Here is a 21,986-nt window from a genome sequence, read left to right on the forward strand (position 1 = left end):
GAGGCGGCGGCGGCGGCAGCAGCATTTACAGCGTCTCGGTCGAACCGCAGGACAAAAAGACGGGACCCCCCGCAGCCGCCATGTGCCAAATAGCCTCAGTCGGGAGCAAAGGGGAGGCCGTGGACTCCTGCAAGCCGACCCTGGCCTTGCCGCCCCGCGAGAGAGAGACTTGGACCCGGCAGATGGATTTCATCATGTCCTGCGTGGGCTTCGCTGTGGGGCTAGGCAACGTGTGGCGCTTTCCCTACCTGTGTTACAAGAACGGGGGAGGTGAGCAACCTGCGGCCATGAGGGCTGGGTGGAAGGGACGACGTGGCGGGGAGGGTCTCCAGGATTTTTGTCAATTACAATGCTTGGTGTGAAACAAAATTTTATACCGATTTTTAATCAAAAATTAGGGGGTGCGGGTTATACACGTGTGCGCGTTATACTCGAATAAATACGGGTATATCCAAATTCTATTTATTACCCAAGGTTTCAGAAAGAGATGATACTGATTGAACTCCCCTTTCTTTAAAATTAAGGGGGATGATTATGTTGTTGTTGTCAGTTGTGAAGTCGTGTCTAACCCATCGCAACCCCATGGACAATGTTCCTCCAGGCCTTCCTGTCCTCTACCATCCTCTGGAGTCCACTGAAGCTCATGCCGACTGCTTCAGTGACTCCAACCAGCCATCTCATTTCTGTTGTCCTCTTCTTCTTTTGTCCTCAATCTTTCCCAGCATATTCTCTTCTCCAGGGAGTCCTTCCTTCTCATTAGGTGGCCAAAGTACTTGAGTTTCCTCTTCAGGATCTGGCCTTCTAAGGAGCAGTCAGGGTTGATCTCCTCTAAGACTGACCGGTTGGATGGCCTTGCAGCCCAAGGGACTCGCAGGAGTCTTCTCCAGCACCAGAGTTCAAAGGCCTCAAAGATGACTATGACAAGTGCTATTAATAGATGGGACAGCCTAAAGGTAGTCCTTGACTTGCAACCGTTCATTTAGTGACTCTTCAAAGTTATAACCGCCCTGAAAAAAGTGATGTGTGACCATTTTTCACACTTACGACCTTTGCCGCCTCAACAGTGGTCGCATGATCAAAACTCAGACGCTTGGCCACTGGTTTGGATTGATGACCGCTGTGGTGTCCCCGGCGTCACACGATCCCCTTTTGCGACAAGCAAAGACAATAGGGAAATTAGATTCACTTAACAACCTTGTTATTAACTTAACAACGCCAGCAATTCACTGATCAGTTAGGCAAGGAAGGCCGTAAAACAGAGCAAAATTCACTTCATAGCTGTCTCACTTAGCAACAGAAATGTTGGGGCTCAATTGTGGTCGTACGTCGAGGACTACCTGCCTTCAGACTTGACGGCAGTACAGAAATGGCCAAGATAAACTTTTGGGAGCCTCGGGATTTCCTGTGGTTGGCTGGGCAATTTTTGCAAAATAATGAGCTTGTCGGAGAGCGATTCTTCCTGCTTCTATTGCAGTATTTGACCTCACAACAATATTGATGCTGTTTAACCAAGGCTTTTATTTACACAGCAAGAACTGGAGCATCTGCTGAGCTCTTCCAGCTGAAAAAAAAAATAACCCCGCGTCAGCATTTCCCACGATTCACCCCATTTTTTTCAGTCTCTCTCTCCGTCTCTCTTTCTATCTCTGTCTCTGTCTCTCTCTCCATCTCTCTCTCTCTCTGTGTCTCTCTCTCTCCCCGTCTCTCTGTCTCTCTCTCTCTGTCTCTCTCTCTCTCCGTCTCTCTGTCTCTCTCTCTCTGTCTCTGTCTCTTTCTCTGTCTCTCTCTCTCTCTCTCTCTCTCTGTGTCTTTTGTGTGTGTGTGTGTGTCTATCTGTCTCTCTCTGTGTGTGTCTGTCTGTCTATGTGTCTGTCTATGTGTCTGTCAGTCTGTCTGTCTGTTTCTCTCTCTCTCTCCGTGTCTCTGTCTCTCCCTGTCTCTGTCTCTCTGTTTGTCTCTCTCTCTCTGTTTGTCTCTCTCTCTCTCTGTGTGTGTGTGTGTCTCTCTCTCTCTCCATCTGTCTGTCTGTCTCTCTTTCTCTGTCTCTCTGTTTCTGTCTGTCTGCCTGTCTGTCTGCCTGTCTCTGTTATCTGTCTCTCTCTTCCACTGCATTTTTGTTTTTTTGACTGCCTTGTTTGAATGACCCATGCAGTTTAAAGCCAATTTTTTTTATTGTATTCCCCTTTTGTTTTTCAGTCGCTTTTCTTCTGTTGGAAGGCAACTCCCATTACGGAGCTCTGCTGGAGGGGAATTATGTTATCTTGTGTGATAAAACATCAACACGGGGGGAAATCCGCACTATTATAAATTTTAAATATTTGTAAAATGAACTCACCAATACAGGAACTCCTCAATTTATGACCACAATGGAGGCCAAAAGGTGTTGCTAAGCAAAACAGTTATTAAGTGAGTTTTGCCCATTTTATGACCTTTCTTGCTACCGTTAAGTGAATCACTGCCATTGTTCAGTCAGTAACATGGTTGTTAAATGAATCTGGCTTCCCCATGGACTCTGCTTGTCAGATGGTCGCAAAAGGGGATCACATGAGCCCGGGACACTGCAACCGTCATACATATGAGTCAGTTGCTAAGCATCTGAATTTTGATCACGTGACTATGGGGACACTGCAAGGGTTGTAAGTGTGAAAAATGGAGATAAGTTCGTTTTTTTTCTGGGCTGTTGTAACTTCGAACAGTCACTAAATGAGCGGTTGTAAGTCGAGGACTGCCTACATTTGCACCCTCAACAGCTGGGCACAGCAGCACATTAAATGTAAGAAAATTAGTTGAGGTTTAATGCTGACAGTCCTGGAAAAATAATAATAATAATGTTGATGATGATGATGATGATGATGATGATGATGATGATGATGATGATGATGATGATGATGATGTCAACATCAGACGAGGAATCTTCCAAGGGGATTCACTTTCACCACTACTGTTCAACATTACATTAATTCCACTGACAATAATCCTACAAAACACAAAACTGGGATACCAAATCTCAAGCCAACATAGCAAGATAAACCATCTACTATACATGGATGACTTAAAAATGTGTGCGAAAAGCCCCACTGAATTTAAATCAATACTCAACACAGTTCAACTGTTCAGCAGTGACATCAAAATGAACTTTGGGATTGAAAAATGTGCTATATTATCCATGCGGCGAGGAAAAATGGAAAAAACAGAAGGAAAAAACAGCCTCCCAAGGTCAATAAAATGAGGACCCAGATTGTTGGGGGCAAGAGGCTGACTCAGTCAACTGCTTAGATAGGGCTGTGAAGCACCGTGAAGTGGTATATAAGTCCAAGTGCTATTGTTATGCGTTGAACAGGGGTGTCATGAAAGTTTGGGGGGGAAGAGGGGGAGGAGAGCAATTGGCAATTGATTACTTTGCTTCTGATATCTGGGACCCAGGCCTAATTTGGCAGGAACATGGAACCGATGCAATAGAGCAGGGGTCTCCAACCTTGACAACTTTAAGCCTGGCGGACTTCAACACCCAGAATTCCCCAGCCAGCTTTGCTGGGGAGTTGAAGTCCCCCAGGCTTAAAGTTCCAAGGTTGGAGACCCCTGCAATAGAGGCAGGCCAAGGATTTTGCAGCGGGGGATGGCTGATTTTATGCCAGAATAGTTTTCTAAGGAAAAGAAGAAGAAAAAAGATTTCCTAACGCTGCAGATGAAGGCATTCCAGCCTGGGGAAACCGCAATGTTTTGTTTCGCTCGCAATATTGTGTTTCCCTCGTTCAAAAGTTAGATCCTTTTGCATTTCCAAAATCCCCTTTGTTGACCTTCAAAGCAAAAATCTGCTTCTGTTTTTTTCCCTGCTTTTCGATGGCCCTCTGAAGCAGAGCTAGGAGAGCAAAATGCACTCTTTTGAGATGCAAATCCTCAAAAGGACTGGGTGGGAGCAGGGAAACAGAAGGGGAGGAAGACCTGTCTAGCAGTGTTTGTATTTGTATCAAGTACTTGATTCGGAAAGGAGAGAGAGCGACAGAGAGAGGGAGAGAGAGACACACACACACACACAGAGACACACACACAGAGAGAAAGATGGAGAAATAGAGAGACAGAGAGGGGGGAGAGACACACAGAGAGACAGAGACAGAGAGAGACAAAGAGAGACAGAAAGACACACACAGAGAGAGAGAGAGAGAGAGGGAGAGATAAAGAGACAGAGAGGGAGGGGGCAGAGAGAGGGAGAGATAGAGACAGACACAGAGAGAGACAGGGAGAGACAGGGAGAGATAGAGAGACAGAGAAGGGTGGAGAGGGATAGATAGAGAGAGAGACACACAGAGAGAGAGAGAGAGACAGGGAGAGAGGGAGACAGAGAGAGGGAAGAGAGAGAGGGAGAGATAGAGACAGACACAGAGAGAGACAGGGAGAGATAGAGAGACAGAGAAGGGTGGAGAGGGATAGAGAGAGAGAGAGAGACAGACACACAGAGAGAGAGAGAGACGGAGAGAGGGGGGGAGAGAGGGAAGAGAGAGAGGGAGAGATAGAGACAGACACACAGAGAGACAGGGAGAGATAGAGAGACAGAGAAGGGTGGAGAGGGATAGCTAGAGAGAGAGATAGAGACACACACACAGAGAGAGAGACAGGGAGAGAGAGGGGGGAAGAGAGGGAAGAGAGAGGGGGAGAGATAGAGACAGACACAGAGAGAGACAGGGAGAGATAGAGAGACAGAGAAGGGTGGAGAGGGATAGAGAGAGAGAGACAGGGAGAGAAAGAGACAGAGAGAGGGAAGAGAGAGTGGGAGAGATAGAGACACACAGAGAGACATAAAGAAAGACAGAGAGAGATAGAGAGAGAGAAAGGCACACACACACACACAAACAGAGGGAGAGATAGAGACAAAGAGAGACAGAGAAAGACAGAGAGAGAGAGAGGGAGGGAGAGAGACAGAGGGAGAGAGAGACAGAAAGACAGAGAGACAGAAAGAGAGGGGGGAGGGAGGGAGGCTGAGAGGCTACATTTCTGTCCATGGAGACCTGTTGTCTTAAGGAAGGAACTGTGACAGCCAAACCCAGCATTTCTCAACCTTGACAGCTTTAAAATGTGTGGGCTTTGACTCCTTGGAGACTCATGCTGCCTGGGGAATTCTGGGAGCTGAAGTCCAGACTTCTGATCAAGGATAGATATAAGGAGAAATTTTCTGGCAAGGAGAGCAATCAACCAATGGAACAGAAGTTGCCTTTGGAAGATGACCTCAAAGGTCCCTTCCAATTCTGTTATTATGTTATCTTAAAAAAAAATGTCAGTGTTGAGAAGCCCTGGCCAAACCTATCCAGGAAATCTGATGTAACTATGACTTCCATTGCTCACAATTCTGATTATTTGCTATCTCTGGTAAGGGAGAGCTGTAATCTAGCCCTTTAGGAAGACGCCCTACAGACAATCCTGGATTGACAACTTCTTGGCTTGGCCTTCGGGTGCTTTGGAGAAGAGGCTCACCTTCTCCTCTTTGTGGAAGCCCCTTAGATATTGGAACACTGTAGTCCCATAACTATGTGAAGGAATATCCCCAGCAACAATTCCAGAGCAGTCATGAGCATTGATGTTGTTGGGAGACAGTGTTGACCGCTGTTGAGCAATCATCCAAAGATCAAGTCCCTTTGGAAGATCAGTTCATCATCCAGGTTGATTGCTTCTCTACTTGGCAATCAATGGGTGATCTAGTTTGGGGCAGAGGACCTACCATATTTTTTGGAGTATAAGACGCACCAAGATTTTGAAGAAGCAAATGAAAAAAAAGTTTTTGCACTCTGCAGACCTCCCCAAAACAGCCCATTTTTTGCAAAAATGGGCCCATTTTTGTCAAAAAAAGGGCATGCATAGCCTTTAGGAGGGTTATAGAGTGCTCCTGGGGGCTGGGGGGGGGGGAAATGAGCAAAAGTCAGCCTCTTTTTTTGCTAATTTCTGCCCTCCCGAGCCCCCAGGAGCACTCTGGAAGCCTCCTAAAGGCTATGCACGGCCATTTTTGCAAAGGGGGCGAGGTTACAGGAGGGCCAAAAATGCTGTGTTTGGTGTATAAGACACACCCAGATTTTCACCCTCTTTTTTGAGGGAAAAAGGTGCATCTTATACTCTGAAAAATATGGTAATCTTGGGCAGTTACTTGTATTTCACCTCCTTGGCCAGGTTGGTTTCCTCCATAGCCTGGTGGCCATATGCAGGGATCGGATTGAAATTTTTTTAGCAACTGGTTCTCTGCCCCGTTGCTGGGTGGGCATGGCCATGGTGGGTGTGACCTTCTCAACGTCCTGCACCACAGCGGGTGGAGGTGCATTTTCACCCTCCCCAGGCCCCAGAAGCTTTCCTTGAGCTTCCGGGGCCTCCCTCCGAGCTCCAGAGGAGATCCATTTCCAGACTTCTGGAGGCCCATTTTTCACCCTCCCAGAGCCTTTATGGAGCTTGCAGAGTGCTCCTGGAGGGTGTGGGGAGGCCAAAAACAAAAAAAAACTTGCCTGTTTTTCATGAAAACTGGCCCGTTTTTCATAGAAAAAGTGCTTGGATAGCCTTTAGGAAGCTTATAGAGTGCTCCTGGGGGTTGGCGGGGGGGGGGGTAAAACTGAACAAAAAATGGGCCATTTTTTGCTCATTTCTGCCCTCCCCAGCCCCCAGGAACTCTCTAAAAGCTTCCTAGAGGCTATGCATGGCCATTTTGGTGAAGGGGTGGGGTTTCAGGAGGCAAAAAATGCTATATTCAGTGTATAAGACGCACCCAGATTTTCAGCCTCTTTTTTGAGGGAAAAAGGTGCATCTTATACTCCGAAAAATACGGTACCTCGCATCCAAAATGGGCCATGTGGAGACTCCTGGGAAGGGTGGGAGAGTCGTGGTAGGGTGGGCGGGGCCAGCCAGTGGTGGGATTTGGAGGTTCTCCGAACCGGCCGTAACGTTAGCTATGGGTTCTCCTAAACCCGGGCAAACCCATAGCAGCCCACCCCTGAACCCATCCTCACACTACATGCATAGCCCTGTGATCAAAATTTGGGCACCTGGTAACTGCCATGTATTTACAACTGCTGCAGGATCCTGGGGTCACGGGATCCCCTTTTGCATCCTCCTGACAAGGAAAGTCAATGGGGAAGCCAGATCCCCACTCAACAACCCTGTTATTCACTGAAGTGATTCACTTAACAGCCGTGTCAACAGGGGAAGCGGGATTTGATTAACGACCATGGGGCTCACTTCGCAATTATGGTGGTTTGCTTAACAACTCTTACTGTACAATAAAGGCTTGTAAAATCAGGTGTTGCTCACTTAACCACAGTGTCAGATTCGGGTTAATGTCAAGGTCCCAAGTAATACCCCCAATGAAAGAAGACTCCGAGGCGTGAGTTTCCTCAAAAGTTCCATTTTATTAGGGATGTCATATTGGCACATCTGGGAAAACCTGAATCTGGAAGCTTACAGGTTTTCCCCACCCAAATGAAAGTCCAAGCCCCTGCCCAGCATCCACATCTCCATCCCATGGTCCAATCAGGAACCTTCCAAAACTGGAGATGCCTCCCAGTCACCTCATCGCAGCTGCAGAGCCAGATGACCTTGACTTTCTGAGAAAGAATGTTGTTATGGCTACATATCACCCACACTCTATATTTTCTCACAGTAGAAAATGTAGCAGGCCTGAAGTCCAAAAGGTAAAAGATGGCTTCCAGGTTTGACACATGGCTTTGCTTAGCCACGGAAATTAGGTGGCTTACAACCGTGGTGATAAGTTGCGGGCTACCTGGGACCATTTGAATCCTCCCAGTCTTAAATCCAGTCAAACTTGTCTGGAGACGAATGCAGGATTCCAGTTTGGCTGATGGGGAATCTTAAATGAACATTTTAGATGCCAGCGTCCTTCCTTCTCCTTCCGTGACGTTCCCACTGTTGCTTTTCACACGGAGGGCAATTAGTTACTACTAATAGAAGTCGTGGTTCAAATCCCCCCACCCTTTCCTCCTGCATCAGGTTTGTCCTTTAAAACCTCAGGACGTCTATAAATAAATGTATATTCAGATAAACCAAGCAGCAAGCAAAGAAGCAATCAACCATGAAATCACCGGTTATAAGCCTAAAAAAAAATGTCAGGGACTTTTTTTTCTGCTCTCCCCCACCTCTCTTCTCAGATAGTGCAAAATGACAAGGCATTTAACTTTTCTCTCTCCTTTTGTTTGTTTGTTTTGTTTGTCTGTTTCATGGTGCTATGAAAAATGAATTTTATTTTGGGGATTTCTGTCCTTTGTAGGTATTTTGGAAATATTCGCCGTGTCTCAGGGGATCGTAGGAATACGCGGAGTTTTCAGCAACAAATTTTTAGCCATGTCGAAAAAAGGAAAACTGCATGCAAGTGTAAGTACATCTTTCAAACATGCATTTCCAATATCTATCTATCTATCTATCTATCTATCTATCTATCTATCTATCTATCTATCTATCTATCTATCTATCATCTATCATCTATCTATCTATCTATCTATCTATCTATCTATCTATCTATCTATCTATCATCTATCTATCTATCATCTATCTATCTATCTATCTATCTATCTATCTATCTATCTATCTTTCTATCATCTATCTATCTATCTATCTATCTATCATCTATCTATCTATCTATCATCTATCTATCTATCTATCTATCTATCTATCTATCTATCTATCTATCTATCTATCTATCTATCTATTTATCTTTCTATCATCTATCTATCTATCATCTCTATGTTGAAATGTTTTGGTGGGAAATATACACTGCCATAAGCATCATCTAATCGTGAGAACGGTTGATTGTGCAAGCTCTGGAAATGTAGATAAGAATAATAAGATACAGATTAATAGAGTTGGAAGGGAACTTGTAGGTCATCTAGTCCAACCCACCAAATACCGTATTTTTCAGAGTATAAGACACACCTTTCCCCCCCTAAAAAAGGGTGAAAATTTGGGTGTATCTTATACACCGAATATAGCCCCCCCACTCCCCACCCACCCTTTGGCCTCTGCCTCCCAGCAATTTACCTCCTTGCAGCAAATGGAGAAAATGGGGCTTGCAGAGGCAGCAATAGGCTATGGCAATCCCTGCAGTCTGAAACAGCTGATCATCGGGAGGCCTGCTGAAAGTGAAAGTGAAACTGGCTATTTGCTGCAACAAGGCAAATTGCTGGGAGGCAGAGGCAGATTTTTTCTTCTTCTAATCAGGCTAAACTGAAACAAGCTGTTTGCTGTTTGCTGCAAAGAGGTAAGTCAATAAGGCTGAACTTGGGCCAGGCATTCTCTTTTAGCCCTACGAAGGAGGCAATGGCAGCCCACCTCTGAAAAACTGCAGGGACTGGTCCAGACAGCTGCCAGGAGTAAAAGAGGAGAGGAGAGGAGGAGGAGGAGGAGGAGGAGGAGGAGGAGGAGGAGGAGGAGGAGGAGGAGGAGGAGGAGGAGGACAGGGAGGGGAGAGAGGAGATGATGGGTGGGGAGAGGAGAACAGAGGAGGAAGACAGGGAGGAAAGGAGAAAGGAATGAGAAGAGGGGAGAGGAGAAAAGAGGAGTGGGATTGGGAGGGAAAGAAGGAAAAAGGAAAGAGAGGAGGCGAGGGGGAGATGAAGAGGACAGGGAGGGAAGGAAGGAGAAAGAAAGGAAGGAGAGAAATACTTTCAGCCTTGCAAGGTTCTATTAATGTAACCTTACAACCTTCAATCTAGATTTATTACAGTCTATTCTTGTAATCAATATTACAATTGTAAAATACACAGAAAAAAATGTCTTCCCTGCTTCCCTTGGCCAAGAATCAGACACGACCTGGACAGGGAGACCCTTCCCATTACCTATCCTTGTAATTCGATTCTTTGTTGTGCCACTTGTCTGGACTACCTCAAAGTTTCTATACAGCGTGAAAGTACAATCATGCTGTACCATTAAAACCCAGCTCTCTATCCATTGTATGAATCAAAATCATCTCAGTGGGACGGTTGTTTTAACAGACGTGGGGAAGGGAAGCATTCTGCCTCCTTTGGTCACCAGGAATCGCTGATTGCCTGCCGTCAGCCCCAGTGCAACACTGCACTTGCAGAGGGACATCGGTTTCCCAGATTTGCTAATAGCGGTGCATGATTTTGTACCTGGCCAAAAAAGCCGTCGCTTCTGAGTCATTAATAGGGTCTGTTGTGCTGTGACAAAGAGACACAGGGTGCTCTTTTGCTCTTTGCGGCTTAGTTTTGAAGAGGGCATTAATCGAAACCTTGGAAGATTTTGGTAAGCTCTATCTTCCCCTAATAATTGATCACTGGTTTCACTGTGGAATTGATGTTCCTGCTAGAACATTTTGTTTGGATACTGTGCCAGAATTTGCTTTCTAGTGTCATAGGACCAAGGATCAAGGGATGCAGTGGCTCAGTGGCTAAGATGCTGAGCTTGTCGATCAGAAAGGTCGACTGTTCAGCAGTTCGAATCCCTAGCACCGCATAACGGAGTGAGCTCCCGTGACTTGTCCCAGCTTCTGCCAGCCTAGCAGTTCGAAAGCACCTAAAAATGCAACTGGAAAAATAGGGACCACCTTTGGTGGGAAGGTAACAGCATTCCATGCGCCTTCGGCGTTGAGTCATGCTGGCCACATGACCATGGAGACGTCTTCGGATACCACCTCTGGTTAGAATGCAGTATTGCAGGCTGACTCTGCCCACAGCCTGCAGTTCGATCCTGACTGGCTCAAGGTCGACTCAGCCTTTCATCCTTCCGAGGTGAGTAAAATGAGGACCCAGATTGTTGGGGGCAATGACTCTGTAACCCACTCAGAGAGTGACATAAAACACTATGGAGTGGGATATAAGTCTAAGTGCTAATGCTAAGTGATTTTCTTGCCTTCCCATGCATTTTGGTACAACTTGGGGTGAAGGCACCAGGCACCCCAAAATGAATGTCCTTTTTTGTTCTTGACGAGATCAGAGCAGTTCTTTTTGGTTGAAGAACTTCTCTCATAGACTTCTCCACTGGGTACTTTGTCCCCAAACTTCGCCCTCTTTTTTTGCTAAACGACTCGGCTTTTTTTTTTTTAAAGGGATTTGAACCGCCGAACTGTCGACCTTTCTTTTTTTTTTTATAAAAGTTTTTTTAAAAATTTTCAAAACAAACACAACACATCCTTCTTTACATACTGTAGAAACTGTATCAGTTGGTTCCAAAAAAAGGCATTCAACAAACATAATTCCTATTAACTCAAGTATTTCAACTCAGATATTTATACATGTTACCATCATCATACCTCCATTTTCATTTGACTATAATTGTTTAAACGTCCATCATCATAAAATATACCAAGATTTAATACACAACCACATACTGGCATTTCATTTACTATTTCTAAAATCCTCCAATGACACTGGATCCTTACGTCCTATTCTAGCTAAACATCCATAATATTTAATAACAAAATTTTCTAATCCTTTTTCCAAATCACTGTTTACAATTTACATCCCATTTCCTTAATTGTACACATACATACATACATACATACATACATACATACATACATACGTACATGTTCTGACCCCCCCTTCCTCCTTTGCCCACACAGAGCACGCTCCGGAACAGTATAAGGTAACAAGGTTTATTGCACAAACAAACAGAAGTTTCCGTGGCAGTAAACCACCAAGACAAAACTCACAAAAACAAAACATGAAAGCAGCTATCCAGCTTGCTAGAATTCCAGACTAGAACTTCTGGCATAAGTCCTCTGTTGACTGCTGCAAAGGGCGTATGCACAGTCAACCCTTTTTATAACCTGGAGAGGAGCCGCCTGATCAGCAGCTGAGAGCTCTTACCGCCGATAATTATGCCCACGCTCCTTGCGTCTATGGGCGCGGCGATAACGAGCATCCAGGAACTCCCTGTTCAGCTCTGACTCACTGTCTCGTGACTCCTCCCCACTGCTCCAAGGCATGGCATTGGAAGCCCCCCTCCTCTGGCTCTCACCGCTGCTCCATGCCTCAGGCGCCTCCTGGTGGCCGACCAGACTCTCTGATCCCTGCTCAGCGTCGGAACCCTGTCCAGGGTCCTCCACCTCCTCTTGAGCCGACTCATAGGGACCCTCACTCTCGGAGTCTGGTGGCAGCGGCAACTGCTCCTGCTGGGCCACAACACATACATACATGTTGTTATCATCATCCCTCCTTTATTTGACTATATTCTGTATCATATCATTTCCCCCCCGAATAATCAAGACTTAACTGAATCTAACTGTCGAGCTTTCTGATCGACAAGCTCAGCATCTTAGCCACTGAGCCACCACGTCCCTTGATCCTTGGTCCTAGGTAACTAGAAAGCAAATTCTGGCACAGTATCCAAACAAAATGTTCTAGCAGGAACATCAATTCCACAGTGAAACCAGTGATCAATTGTTACCTTTGCAGGTAAAGCTTTGCATAAGATGGTTCTTGGTATAAGATGGGACTACCTGTATAGGATCTGCCTTTAGTGACATGAATGAGTTATTATCAGCCGCAGTGACGCACTGGTAGAATGCTGCATTGCAGCTAATTCTGTTGACTGCCAGCAGTTTGGCGGTTCAATCCTGACCGGCTCAAGGATGACTCAGCCGCCTATTCTCCCGAGGTCGGTAAAATGAGGACCCACATTTTTGGGAGCAATAAACTGACTCTGTAAACCACTTGTTCTGACCTAGGCTTCCCCAGAAACTGTGAAGCAGATTCCTGGTCCCGAGAAAACCCCTTTTATTAAACGAATGCGAATTCCTCTCATTCACATTTAGCAAAGGCTTGGGAAACAGTCTTTCAAAGGTGAATTTATGACCACAGACCTTATCTAGCTTGGAGAGCTGCCATGTAAATATTTTCCAAACGCAGTGCAGTGCAAGGAAAGACTTGGCACAGAGTCTCTGAGATTCAGGGACAGATCTTCACACTCCTGAAACGAATGAACAAATTGTTTCCTGCAAAAGCCCACTCCCCTTTCGCTCCTCTTTTATTTCCTATGGGAGGGGCCAATCACCGTCCATTTGTGGCTTTACTCCTGAGTCGGCCCTCCTTCCTTAACTGTTCCCTTCTTCTGGCAGCTCTGAGCATGCACACACCAGGAACAGGCTCCAGCTGTTCTTCTGCCCCACTGATCTCTGACTCATTCACATCCAGCAAAGTCTTTTGAGGGAGGATTTACAGTCACAGACCTTATCTGGCTTGGAGAGCTGCCAGGCTGATATCTGCAAAACATGGCAAAGAGTCTCGGAGAGTCACAAACCAATTAAGCGAACTAATTGTCTCCTACAAACTCCACTCCCCTTTCGCTCCTCTTTTCTTTCCATCCACCTGTGGCCTTACTCCCAAGTCAACCCCTGTTCTTTAGCTGTTCCCTTCGTCTGGCAACTCTGCGCATGCGCACACTGGGAACAGGCTTCAGTTGTTCGTCTGCCTCACTGATGTCTGACTCTGAAGGCAGCTGATAACTGGCATACGGCTCTGGTCCCCTCTCTGTCTCCGATGCAGAGCCCTCATCAGAGCCTTCCCCAGACTCCACGACTGGCCCAGGTTCCTCCTCAACCTCCTCACTGTCCGAATCTGCTGCCAGTTCCGCTGAGCGCTGGCAGGCCACAGCACCACTTAGAGAGGGGCTGGAAAGCACTGTGAAGCGGTATATAAGTGTAAGTGCCATTGCTACTTATAAGCTTGTGATCATTCTTTACGGACCGGTGTACGGAATGCCCTCCAATGCATTTTGGTTACTCCTCCCAGATAATTTGTATTCCTTTAATATTTCCTGTTCAAGCCCTGCCTTGCATGAAGCCAGTTAAAATTAAATGAACTTCCTCCTCGTTTCCGAGCCTGTTACAGATGGATCCAAGCGAAGGGAAGTCATCCTGGAAAGGACTGTGACCTGCGAGTCTTCCTTTGAATCAGTGCAAAGAAATGAGCTGAAACCGTAGCCAAAACGTCTAAAGATTACTGGGCTAAATAATGCTGATAATGTAAAAACAGCATCTGCCGTTCTTCCTTGCTTTGGCAAGACGGATGGGCTAATGAGTTTGGAGAGGGCCTCTGCGGAGCTGTGCCTGTCACTCATAGGAACTCTTTGTTATATCAAGGATGAGAAGATTGCTAGCCAAGCGCAAAATAACATTCGGTTCCTTTTGGAAACGGGGCGGAAATTCTATAGGCGCCTTTCCGTAGCTACGTTTCAAGCATCCACCGAAAGGGTTGATTTAATTAAATTATAAAGCAGTTTGTCTGAAGGAAGCTGGATTCGGAAGCACGGAGGATTCTGCCAATTCTTAGCTCCTGACACAGATGGCTTTGGTTTTCATTCTCTCTTTCTCTTTCCCTCTCTGTCTCCCTCCCTCCCTCTCTCCCCCCTCCCTCTCCCTCTCTCTCTCACACACAGAAATCTGATGCTATCTCTCTCTCTCGCCCTCCCTCCCCTCCTTTTCTGTCTTTCTCTTTCTCTGTATCTCCCACGTATTCCCTCTCTCTGACTCTCTTTGTCTCTCTCTCCCTTCCTCTCCCCCCCTCTCTCCCTCCCTCCCCCCTCTCACACACAGAGAAACCTGATGCCACGTGTCTCTCTGTCTCTCTCCCCCTCCCTCCCTTCCTCTCCCTCTCCTCCTTCCTCTCTCCCCCCTCTCTCTCTCACACACAGAAACCTGATGCTACATGTCTCTCTCTGTCTCCCTCCCCCTCCCTCCCTCCCTCCCTCTCTCCGTCTCTCTCTCACACTCTCTCTCTGTCTCTCTCCCCTCTTTCCCTTTCTCTCCCCCTCTCTCTCACACACAAAAATCTGATGCTATGTGTCTCTCTCTCTGTGTCTGTCTCCCTCCCTCTCTCTCACCCTCCCCTCTCTTTCGGTCTGTCTCTCTCTCTCTCTCTCTCTCTCTCTCTCTCTCACTCACTCTCTCTCTCTCACTCACTCACTATATCTCTCTCTTTCTCTCTCTCTCCTGTCCTCTCCCATCTCTCTCTCTCCCTCCCTCCCCCCTCTCTCTCACACACAGAAACCTGATGCTACATGTCTCTCTCTGTCTCCCTCCCCCTCCCTCCCTCCCTCTCTCCGTCTCTCTCTCCCCCCCTCTCTCTGTCTCTCTCCCCTCTTTCCCTTTCTCTCCCCCTCTCTCTCACACACAAAAATCTGATGCTATGTGTGTCTCTCTCTCTGTCTGTCTCCCCCCCTCTCTCTCACCCTCCCCTCTCTTTCGGTCTCTCTCTCTTTCTCTCTCTCTCTCTCTCACTCTCTCTCTCTCACTCACTATCTCTCTCTCTTTCTCTCTCTTTCCTGTCCTCTCCCATCTCTCTCTCTCCCTCCCTCTCCCCCTCTCTCTCACACACAGAAACCTGATGCCACGTGTCTCTCTGTCTCTCTCCCCCTCCCTCCCTTCCTCTCCCTCTCTCTCCTCCTTCCTCTCCCCCCCCTCTCTCACACACGGCAAAACCTGATGCAACATGACAGGGGAAAAGTCCCATTGCTTTCAATGGGTTTAACTTCTTAGTAAACCTGCATGTGGTAGGACCTAACGAGGCTTGGCTGATCTCAGCAAACTGAGCAGGATTGCATCCGAGTTGGGTGGGAGATGGCCGTAGAATCGCAGAACTACAAACTGGGCTGGAAAGTGGAATGATCCGTTTTAAGAAAAAGGAAGCCCCATTTGGATTGGGGTTGAGCTGGATTTGAGGGAATCTTCATTTAAAAAATGAGCAGCAAGGATTCTCCACCTTGATGATGTGTGGATTTCAACCCCCAGAGTTCCTCAGCCAGCTATCTTCCCAGGCCACACCTCTTCAAGCACCCAAAGTTGAGAAAGATTGATGTACAGGTAAAAGGTCAAGCTTTCCCTGTCAGTTGTCTCTGATTCTAGGGCATGGTGCTCATCTCGGGGTCTTGTCTTTGGGGTTTCTTAAGATGTTGGCTGTTTTTTGGTTGTTTAATATATGTTGTATTTGTGCTGATAAATAAATAAAGGGAGACTAGTATAGATCTATTTCGAGCTATTTAGCTCTCATCAGCTAGCCATACCCTTACTGGGATTTGAACCTGGGATGTATGTATGTATGTATGTGTGTGTGTGTGTGTGTGTGTGTATGTATGTATGTATGTATGTATGTATGTATAAACCAGCCCTAGCCAACAAACGAACACCACCCACCACCCAAGCCGTTAAAATACAAAACAACAATGCACACACAACCTGCACCAATCAGCACCAATCTACCAATCATGATACAACCACACAACCAATCATTCCACTTACTGAAACAAAGCCACCACCCCATCCCCTCCCACCAAGACTTACAGAAAGACGGCAGCTCCGTTCCCATTTTAAGCCCACAGCTTGAAGATGGCAGGTGTGATCCTGCCGAAACGTTGCAAAGACAATCTCAACCTTACACAGGAAAAGACCCGAATACAACAAAACCAGCATATATATATATATATATATATATATATATATATATATATATATATATATATATATATATATATATATATATATATATATATATATATATATATATATATATATATATATATATATATATACATACATACACATACATACATACACATACATACACATACATACATACATACATACATACATACATACATACATACATACATATCTTCTACATAAGGAGCCTAGAAAGCTCAGGTTTGACAGCCCAGGTTTGAGACCTGAGCTCCGTGTGATAGGGTCTTGAACCTGTCGAATACACACACACACACACATCCGATATATCCTTATATAGGACATCATTAAGAAAACTAAGATCATGGCATCCGGCAACAAAAGAGCGTCTAGTCAAGGCCATGGTTTTCCCAGTTGCAATGGATGGCTGTGAAAGTTGGACCACAAGAAAGGCTGAGCGCCAAAGAACGGAGGCCTTTGAACTCTGGTGCTGGAGAAGACTCCTGCGAGTCGCTTGGACTGCAAGGTGATCCAACCGGTCAGTCCTAGAGGAGATCAACCCTGACTGCTCTTTAGAAGGACAGATCCTGAAGAGGAAACTCAAATACTTTGGCCACCTAATGAGAAGGAAGGACTCCCTGGAGAAGAGAATATGCTGGGAAAGATGGAGGGCAAAAGAAGAAGGGAACGACAGAGAATGAGGTGGCTGGATGGAGTCACTGAAGCAGTCGGAGTGAGCTTAAATGATCTCCAAAGGATGGTAGAGGACAGGAAGGCCTGGAGGAACGTTGTCCATGGGGGTCGCGCTGGATTGGACACGACTTCACAACTAACAACAACAACCCTTACATAACATGTATAAGATCTGCCTATAAATCCTCTTGCTGTTCAAATACATTTTCGGGGTCCTACTGTATGCCAAACTTTTAAAATCAATATTGCTTGCAGTAGCAGCAAAGCCTTTTTTTACAAAAGGAAAAAAAGATAATTTTTTTAAGGGAGTTTTTTTTTACTCCCCTGGTCTAATCCTTGTGATTTCCGCTCTTTTGCTACGTTTGAACCTCTTAGGAAGAAGGAAAGACATTTAAGGCAAAGCAGCTAAACCAGATCTAACTGGTACCGTTAACTCCCAGTTCTTTCCCAGACCCAGATCGCTCGAGGAATAAGGAATTGTTTCTGGTTGTGTCTTTCAATATGGAGAAGGTTAACCACATGACAGAAAAACATGCAGCAGGCGCAAAAGAATAAACAGGAAAGCAGTTTTCTTGAGGCAGGAAGAGTGACAGGTCAGCTGTACCGTTTGAACATATGATTTGCTAGAATGTACATCTGTCACACAAATTCAGAGGCTGGGAAAAACTTGGGCTTCGTTTTTAGTTTACTTTATTGCAGTGACGTGCGGTGAGGTTTATGGCTGGTGAGGCTGGTGACATCATCAGCGCGAGCCGCGGTCCCCTTCATGTTGACTCAGGAAGGCGGGGAATGGGACCACGTGTGCAGGAGGGAGGCTGAGGCTAGAGGAGCCTCCTGCACACGTGGTCCCATTCCCGGACCACGTGTGCAGAAGGCTCCTCAGCGCCTTTTCCCTTTTCCCTTTTTTTTTTATTTTCATGATGAGAGCGGTGAGGCTCTGCCTCCCCTGCCTCCCCTGACCGCACGTCCCTGCTTTATTGTCATTGCACCTCATACAACGAAATTAAATGCCACCCTCAGTGTACATTATAACTATAAAAATAAGAACACCAACAAACATCTTTCGCATTCTATACAATTGAATTGAAAACCCCTGATACTGCCTGAATATTGCACTGTGTCGTAGAATTCAATATAGTTACTGCTCTGAGGTAGAAGCTGTTTTTCAGCCTATTTGTCCTTGTTTTTATTGTCCTGTACTGTCCCAGGATGGTACGGTACTGGTCCCCAAGGGTGCCCAGGATGAGATGCATCTTCAAGAAGGTTTTGAACTTTCTTAAGGCAGCGGAAGGTATAAAGCACTTCTAAAGAAGGAAGAGGTCAACCAATGAGCCTCTGGGCAATGACGTTGACCTAACAGCCACTGTGCAATTGGCAAACCATACACAGGTGCACTAAGTTAAAATACCTTCTACGGTGCAGCAGTGGAAGGTCACCAGCAGTTTTTCATTCAGTTGTTGTTTCCTGAGAAGTCTCAGGTAGCATACCATATTTTACAGAGTATAAGACGCACCTTTCCCCCCCCCAAAAGAGGGTGAAAATCTGGGTGCATCTTATACAGTGAACACAGCATTTTTGGCCTCCCGAAACCCCGCCCCCTTTGCAAAAATGGACATGCAGAGGGTTTGGGAGGCCCGCAAAGTGCTCCTGGGGGCTGGGGTGGGCACAAATGAGCAAAAAAGGGCAATTTTTGCTCATTTTTGCCTCCCCCCCCCTCAGTCCCCAGGAGCACTCTACAAGCCTCCCAAAGCTCTGTATGTCCCCCTTCTTTTGCAAAAAAAACGAGGCGTGCAGAAGATTTGGGAAGCCTGCAGAGTGCAAAAACTTTTTTAAAATTCACCTCTTCAAAATCATGGTCCGTCTTATAGTCTGGAATATATGGTAATCGCTGCTGGCCCCTTTTGACCAGGGCTGCAATGTAAGTGTCCCAGGTCAGGTCCTTTTTTATGATAACACCCAGAAACTTACAACTGGCCACTGGCTCCATTCGGTCTCCATCGATAAGCAAGGGCTAGATGTCTGATCTATTCCTTCTATAGTCCTTGGTCTTATTGGTGTTAAGGACCACGTTATTGTCTCTACATCACAAAAGCAACTGGTCCATCTTGTCTTGATAGGCAGACTCATTCCCCCACCCCCGTACCTTGAGATGAGTCCCTTCCAGGGGTGGGCTGCTACAGGTTCGGCCGGGTTCGAGAGAACTCATAACTAACAGTATGGCCAGTTTGGAGAACCTCCAAATCCCACCTCTGGCTGGCCCCTCTCCTCCCAGGAGTCTCCATGCAGATTTTTGGGATGCAAGATACGTGCAGGTCCCGTGCAGAGGCTCGGGGAGGGGGAAAATGGGCCTTCTGGAAGTCCCAGAGGCTGGAAACAGGCCCGTTTCATGAGGCAGTTTTCACCTTCCCAGAGAGTCAAGGAAAGCCTCCAGAACCTGGGAAAGGTGAAAGCGCCCCTGCCCCAGCTGTAGTGCAGGAGGCCGACTAGGCCATGCCCACCACGGCCACACCCACCCAGCAACCGGGCAGAGAACCTGTTGCTGAAATTTTTGAAGCCCACCCTTGGTGCCACCACTGTGGTATCATCTACAAATGTAATAACAGTATTACTGGCGTGAGTGGGAATGCAGTTATGCACACAAAGATTATAGAGCAGTGATGGCGAACCTATGGCACACGTGCCACAGGTGGCACGTGGAGCCATTTGTCAGGGCACGTGAGGCGTTGCCCTGTCAGCTGAGTTCACCCTTTTTTAAAGCCATTTTTCGCCCTCCCCAGGCTCCAGAGGTTTTATAGGAGCCTGGGGAGGACGAAAAGAGCCTCCCCCCCCCCCCGGAGGCCCTCCGGAGGCTTCATGAGCTTCCCTGAAGCCTTCGGAACGCTTAAAACGACCTTCCAAGCAAACCGGAAGTGACTTCCTGTTTGCTCGGAGGGTCGTTTTGAGCGCTCCGAAGGCTTCAGGGACCGTCTGGAGGCTTCCCTGAAGCCTCCGGAGAGCATCCGGGGGCGGGGGGCGGGGTAGGCTGTTTTCACCCTCCCCAGGCTCCTATAAAGCCTCTGGAACCTGGGGAGGGCGAAAAAAGCATGTAAAAATGGGGGGTCATGCCTTTAGTGCACGCATGTGCACTGAGGGGTCACGCATTGCATTATGGGTGCAGCACGCCCGCACACGACCCCTTTGCGCTCCTCCCCACTTATGGCACAGAGCCAAAAACGTTTGCCATCGCTGTTATAGAGTAAGGGACTCAACACACAACCCTGTGGTGTGCCAGTGTTAAGAATAAGGGCTGAGGAGGTATGATTACCTCATCTGACCCTCTGAGAGCGGCCATACCTAGTCATTACAAAATCAATTAAAGCTTTGACTGCAGATCCGTCTCTCTTTCTCCTCCTCTTCTTTTCTTCTCCTGTTTTCTTTTTTAAAAGAAATCAAACTCTGAATGCAATCATTGGTACGAGCCAATGTCCATGATTCATGTTCCATGGAAGGTGACTTTGTATTCCACGTTCCTTGTGCTTCCACCTTATCTCATCTAGGGGTTTTATGCGATCTCCGGATGATGTATTTGTTGGGTGACTTTCCCTCTCTTTTTTTTTTCCTACCATGTCCCTCCGGTTCTTTTTCCTAACTGCAGAAAATCAGGAAAGAGGAAAGAGTGGCATAGTTTGAATCAGAATTTCCCCAAAAGCTTTGCGGACAAGCCGGGATGGGCAGAGGGGGGGGGGTTCCATGTGAAGAGCGCTTCCTGCAAAAGCCCACTCCTCTTTTATTCTCTCTGGGAGGGGCCAATCACCTGCCACCTGTGACTTTACTCCCAAGTCGACCCTGATGTCTTAGCTGTTCTCTTCTTCTGGCAGCTCTGCGCATGCGCACACTGGGAACAGGCTCCAGCTGTTCTTCTGCCCCATTGATATCCAACTCCGAAGGCAGCTGATAACTTTCAGACGGCCCTGGCCCCATTTCTGCCTCCAACCCAGAGCCCTCGTCAGAGCCTTCCCCAGACTCCAGGACTGGCCCATGTTCCTCCTCAGCCTCCTCACTGTCCGAATCTGCTGCCAGATCTGTTAGCTGCTAGTGGGCCACAACACCATGAAATAATAAACTTAACTGTCTATGGAGTTTCTCAGTCATCCAAGGTCAAGGGTGTCCCAAAGGTGCTTTTTCTGGAGGAACTGGACTTTCTTGGTTTTTCTTTGAAGACGTTTTTCTTCTCATCCAAGAAGCTTCTTCAGCTCTGACTGGATGGTGGAGAATGGAAGGATTTATACTCCTTGCAGACAGCTGGTCATTTGCATCCTTTTAGAGGGTTGTTGAGGCTACTTGGAGGTTTATCTGTGTCCTTAGGGCTACCTGAGAGGTGCAAATGGGTGTGGAGCCTTTCAACAGTTCCAAGAAGGCTCCACACCAGGGCTGAAATCCAGCAGGTTCTGACAGGTTCTGGAGAACCGTTAGGGGAAATTTTGAGTACTTTGGAGAACTGGCGAATGCCACCTCTGGCTGTCCCCAGAATGGGGAGGGAATGGGGATTTTGCACTATTCTTCCTCTGCCACTCCTACCAAACCACGCCCACAGAACCAGTAGTAAAAAAAATTGAATTTCACCACTGCTCCACGCCCATTTGCACCTCTCAGGTGACCCTGAGGACACAGACAAACGTCCAAGTAGCCTCAACGACCCTCTAAAAGGATGCAAAGGACCAGCTGTCTGCAAGGAGTATCAATCCTTCCATCTCCCCACCATTTAGTCGGAGCTGAAGAAGCTTCTTGGATGAGAAGAAAAACGTCTTCAAAGAAAAACCACAAAGTCCAGTTGACTCTTGAAAAAAGCACCTTTGTAAACATAACCAGTATAACTGTTGGTAAGGAAGGATCTGGTTTAGATGCTGATGTCTGGGGTTGT

The 21,986-nt window shown here is 46.8% G+C and overlaps 1 protein-coding gene across 1 annotated transcript in view; it reads left to right on the forward strand.

The window, feature by feature from the left end:
• FGF5 (fibroblast growth factor 5) overlaps positions 1–21,986 on the forward strand; it is a gene marked incomplete at its 5' end in the record, with an annotated part of 43,833 nt that overhangs the window by 15,321 nt on the left and 6,526 nt on the right. The window contains one exon of the mRNA XM_081959986.1: positions 8,252–8,355. Coding sequence (XP_081816112.1) covers positions 8,252–8,355 — 104 coding nt within the window. The remainder of the gene's footprint in view (positions 1–8,251; positions 8,356–21,986) is intronic.

This window comes from Natrix helvetica, assembly GCF_964273705.1.
Source record: "Natrix helvetica genome assembly, chromosome: 7".
In the NCBI taxonomy this organism is placed as follows: Eukaryota; Metazoa; Chordata; class Lepidosauria; order Squamata; family Natricidae; genus Natrix; species Natrix helvetica.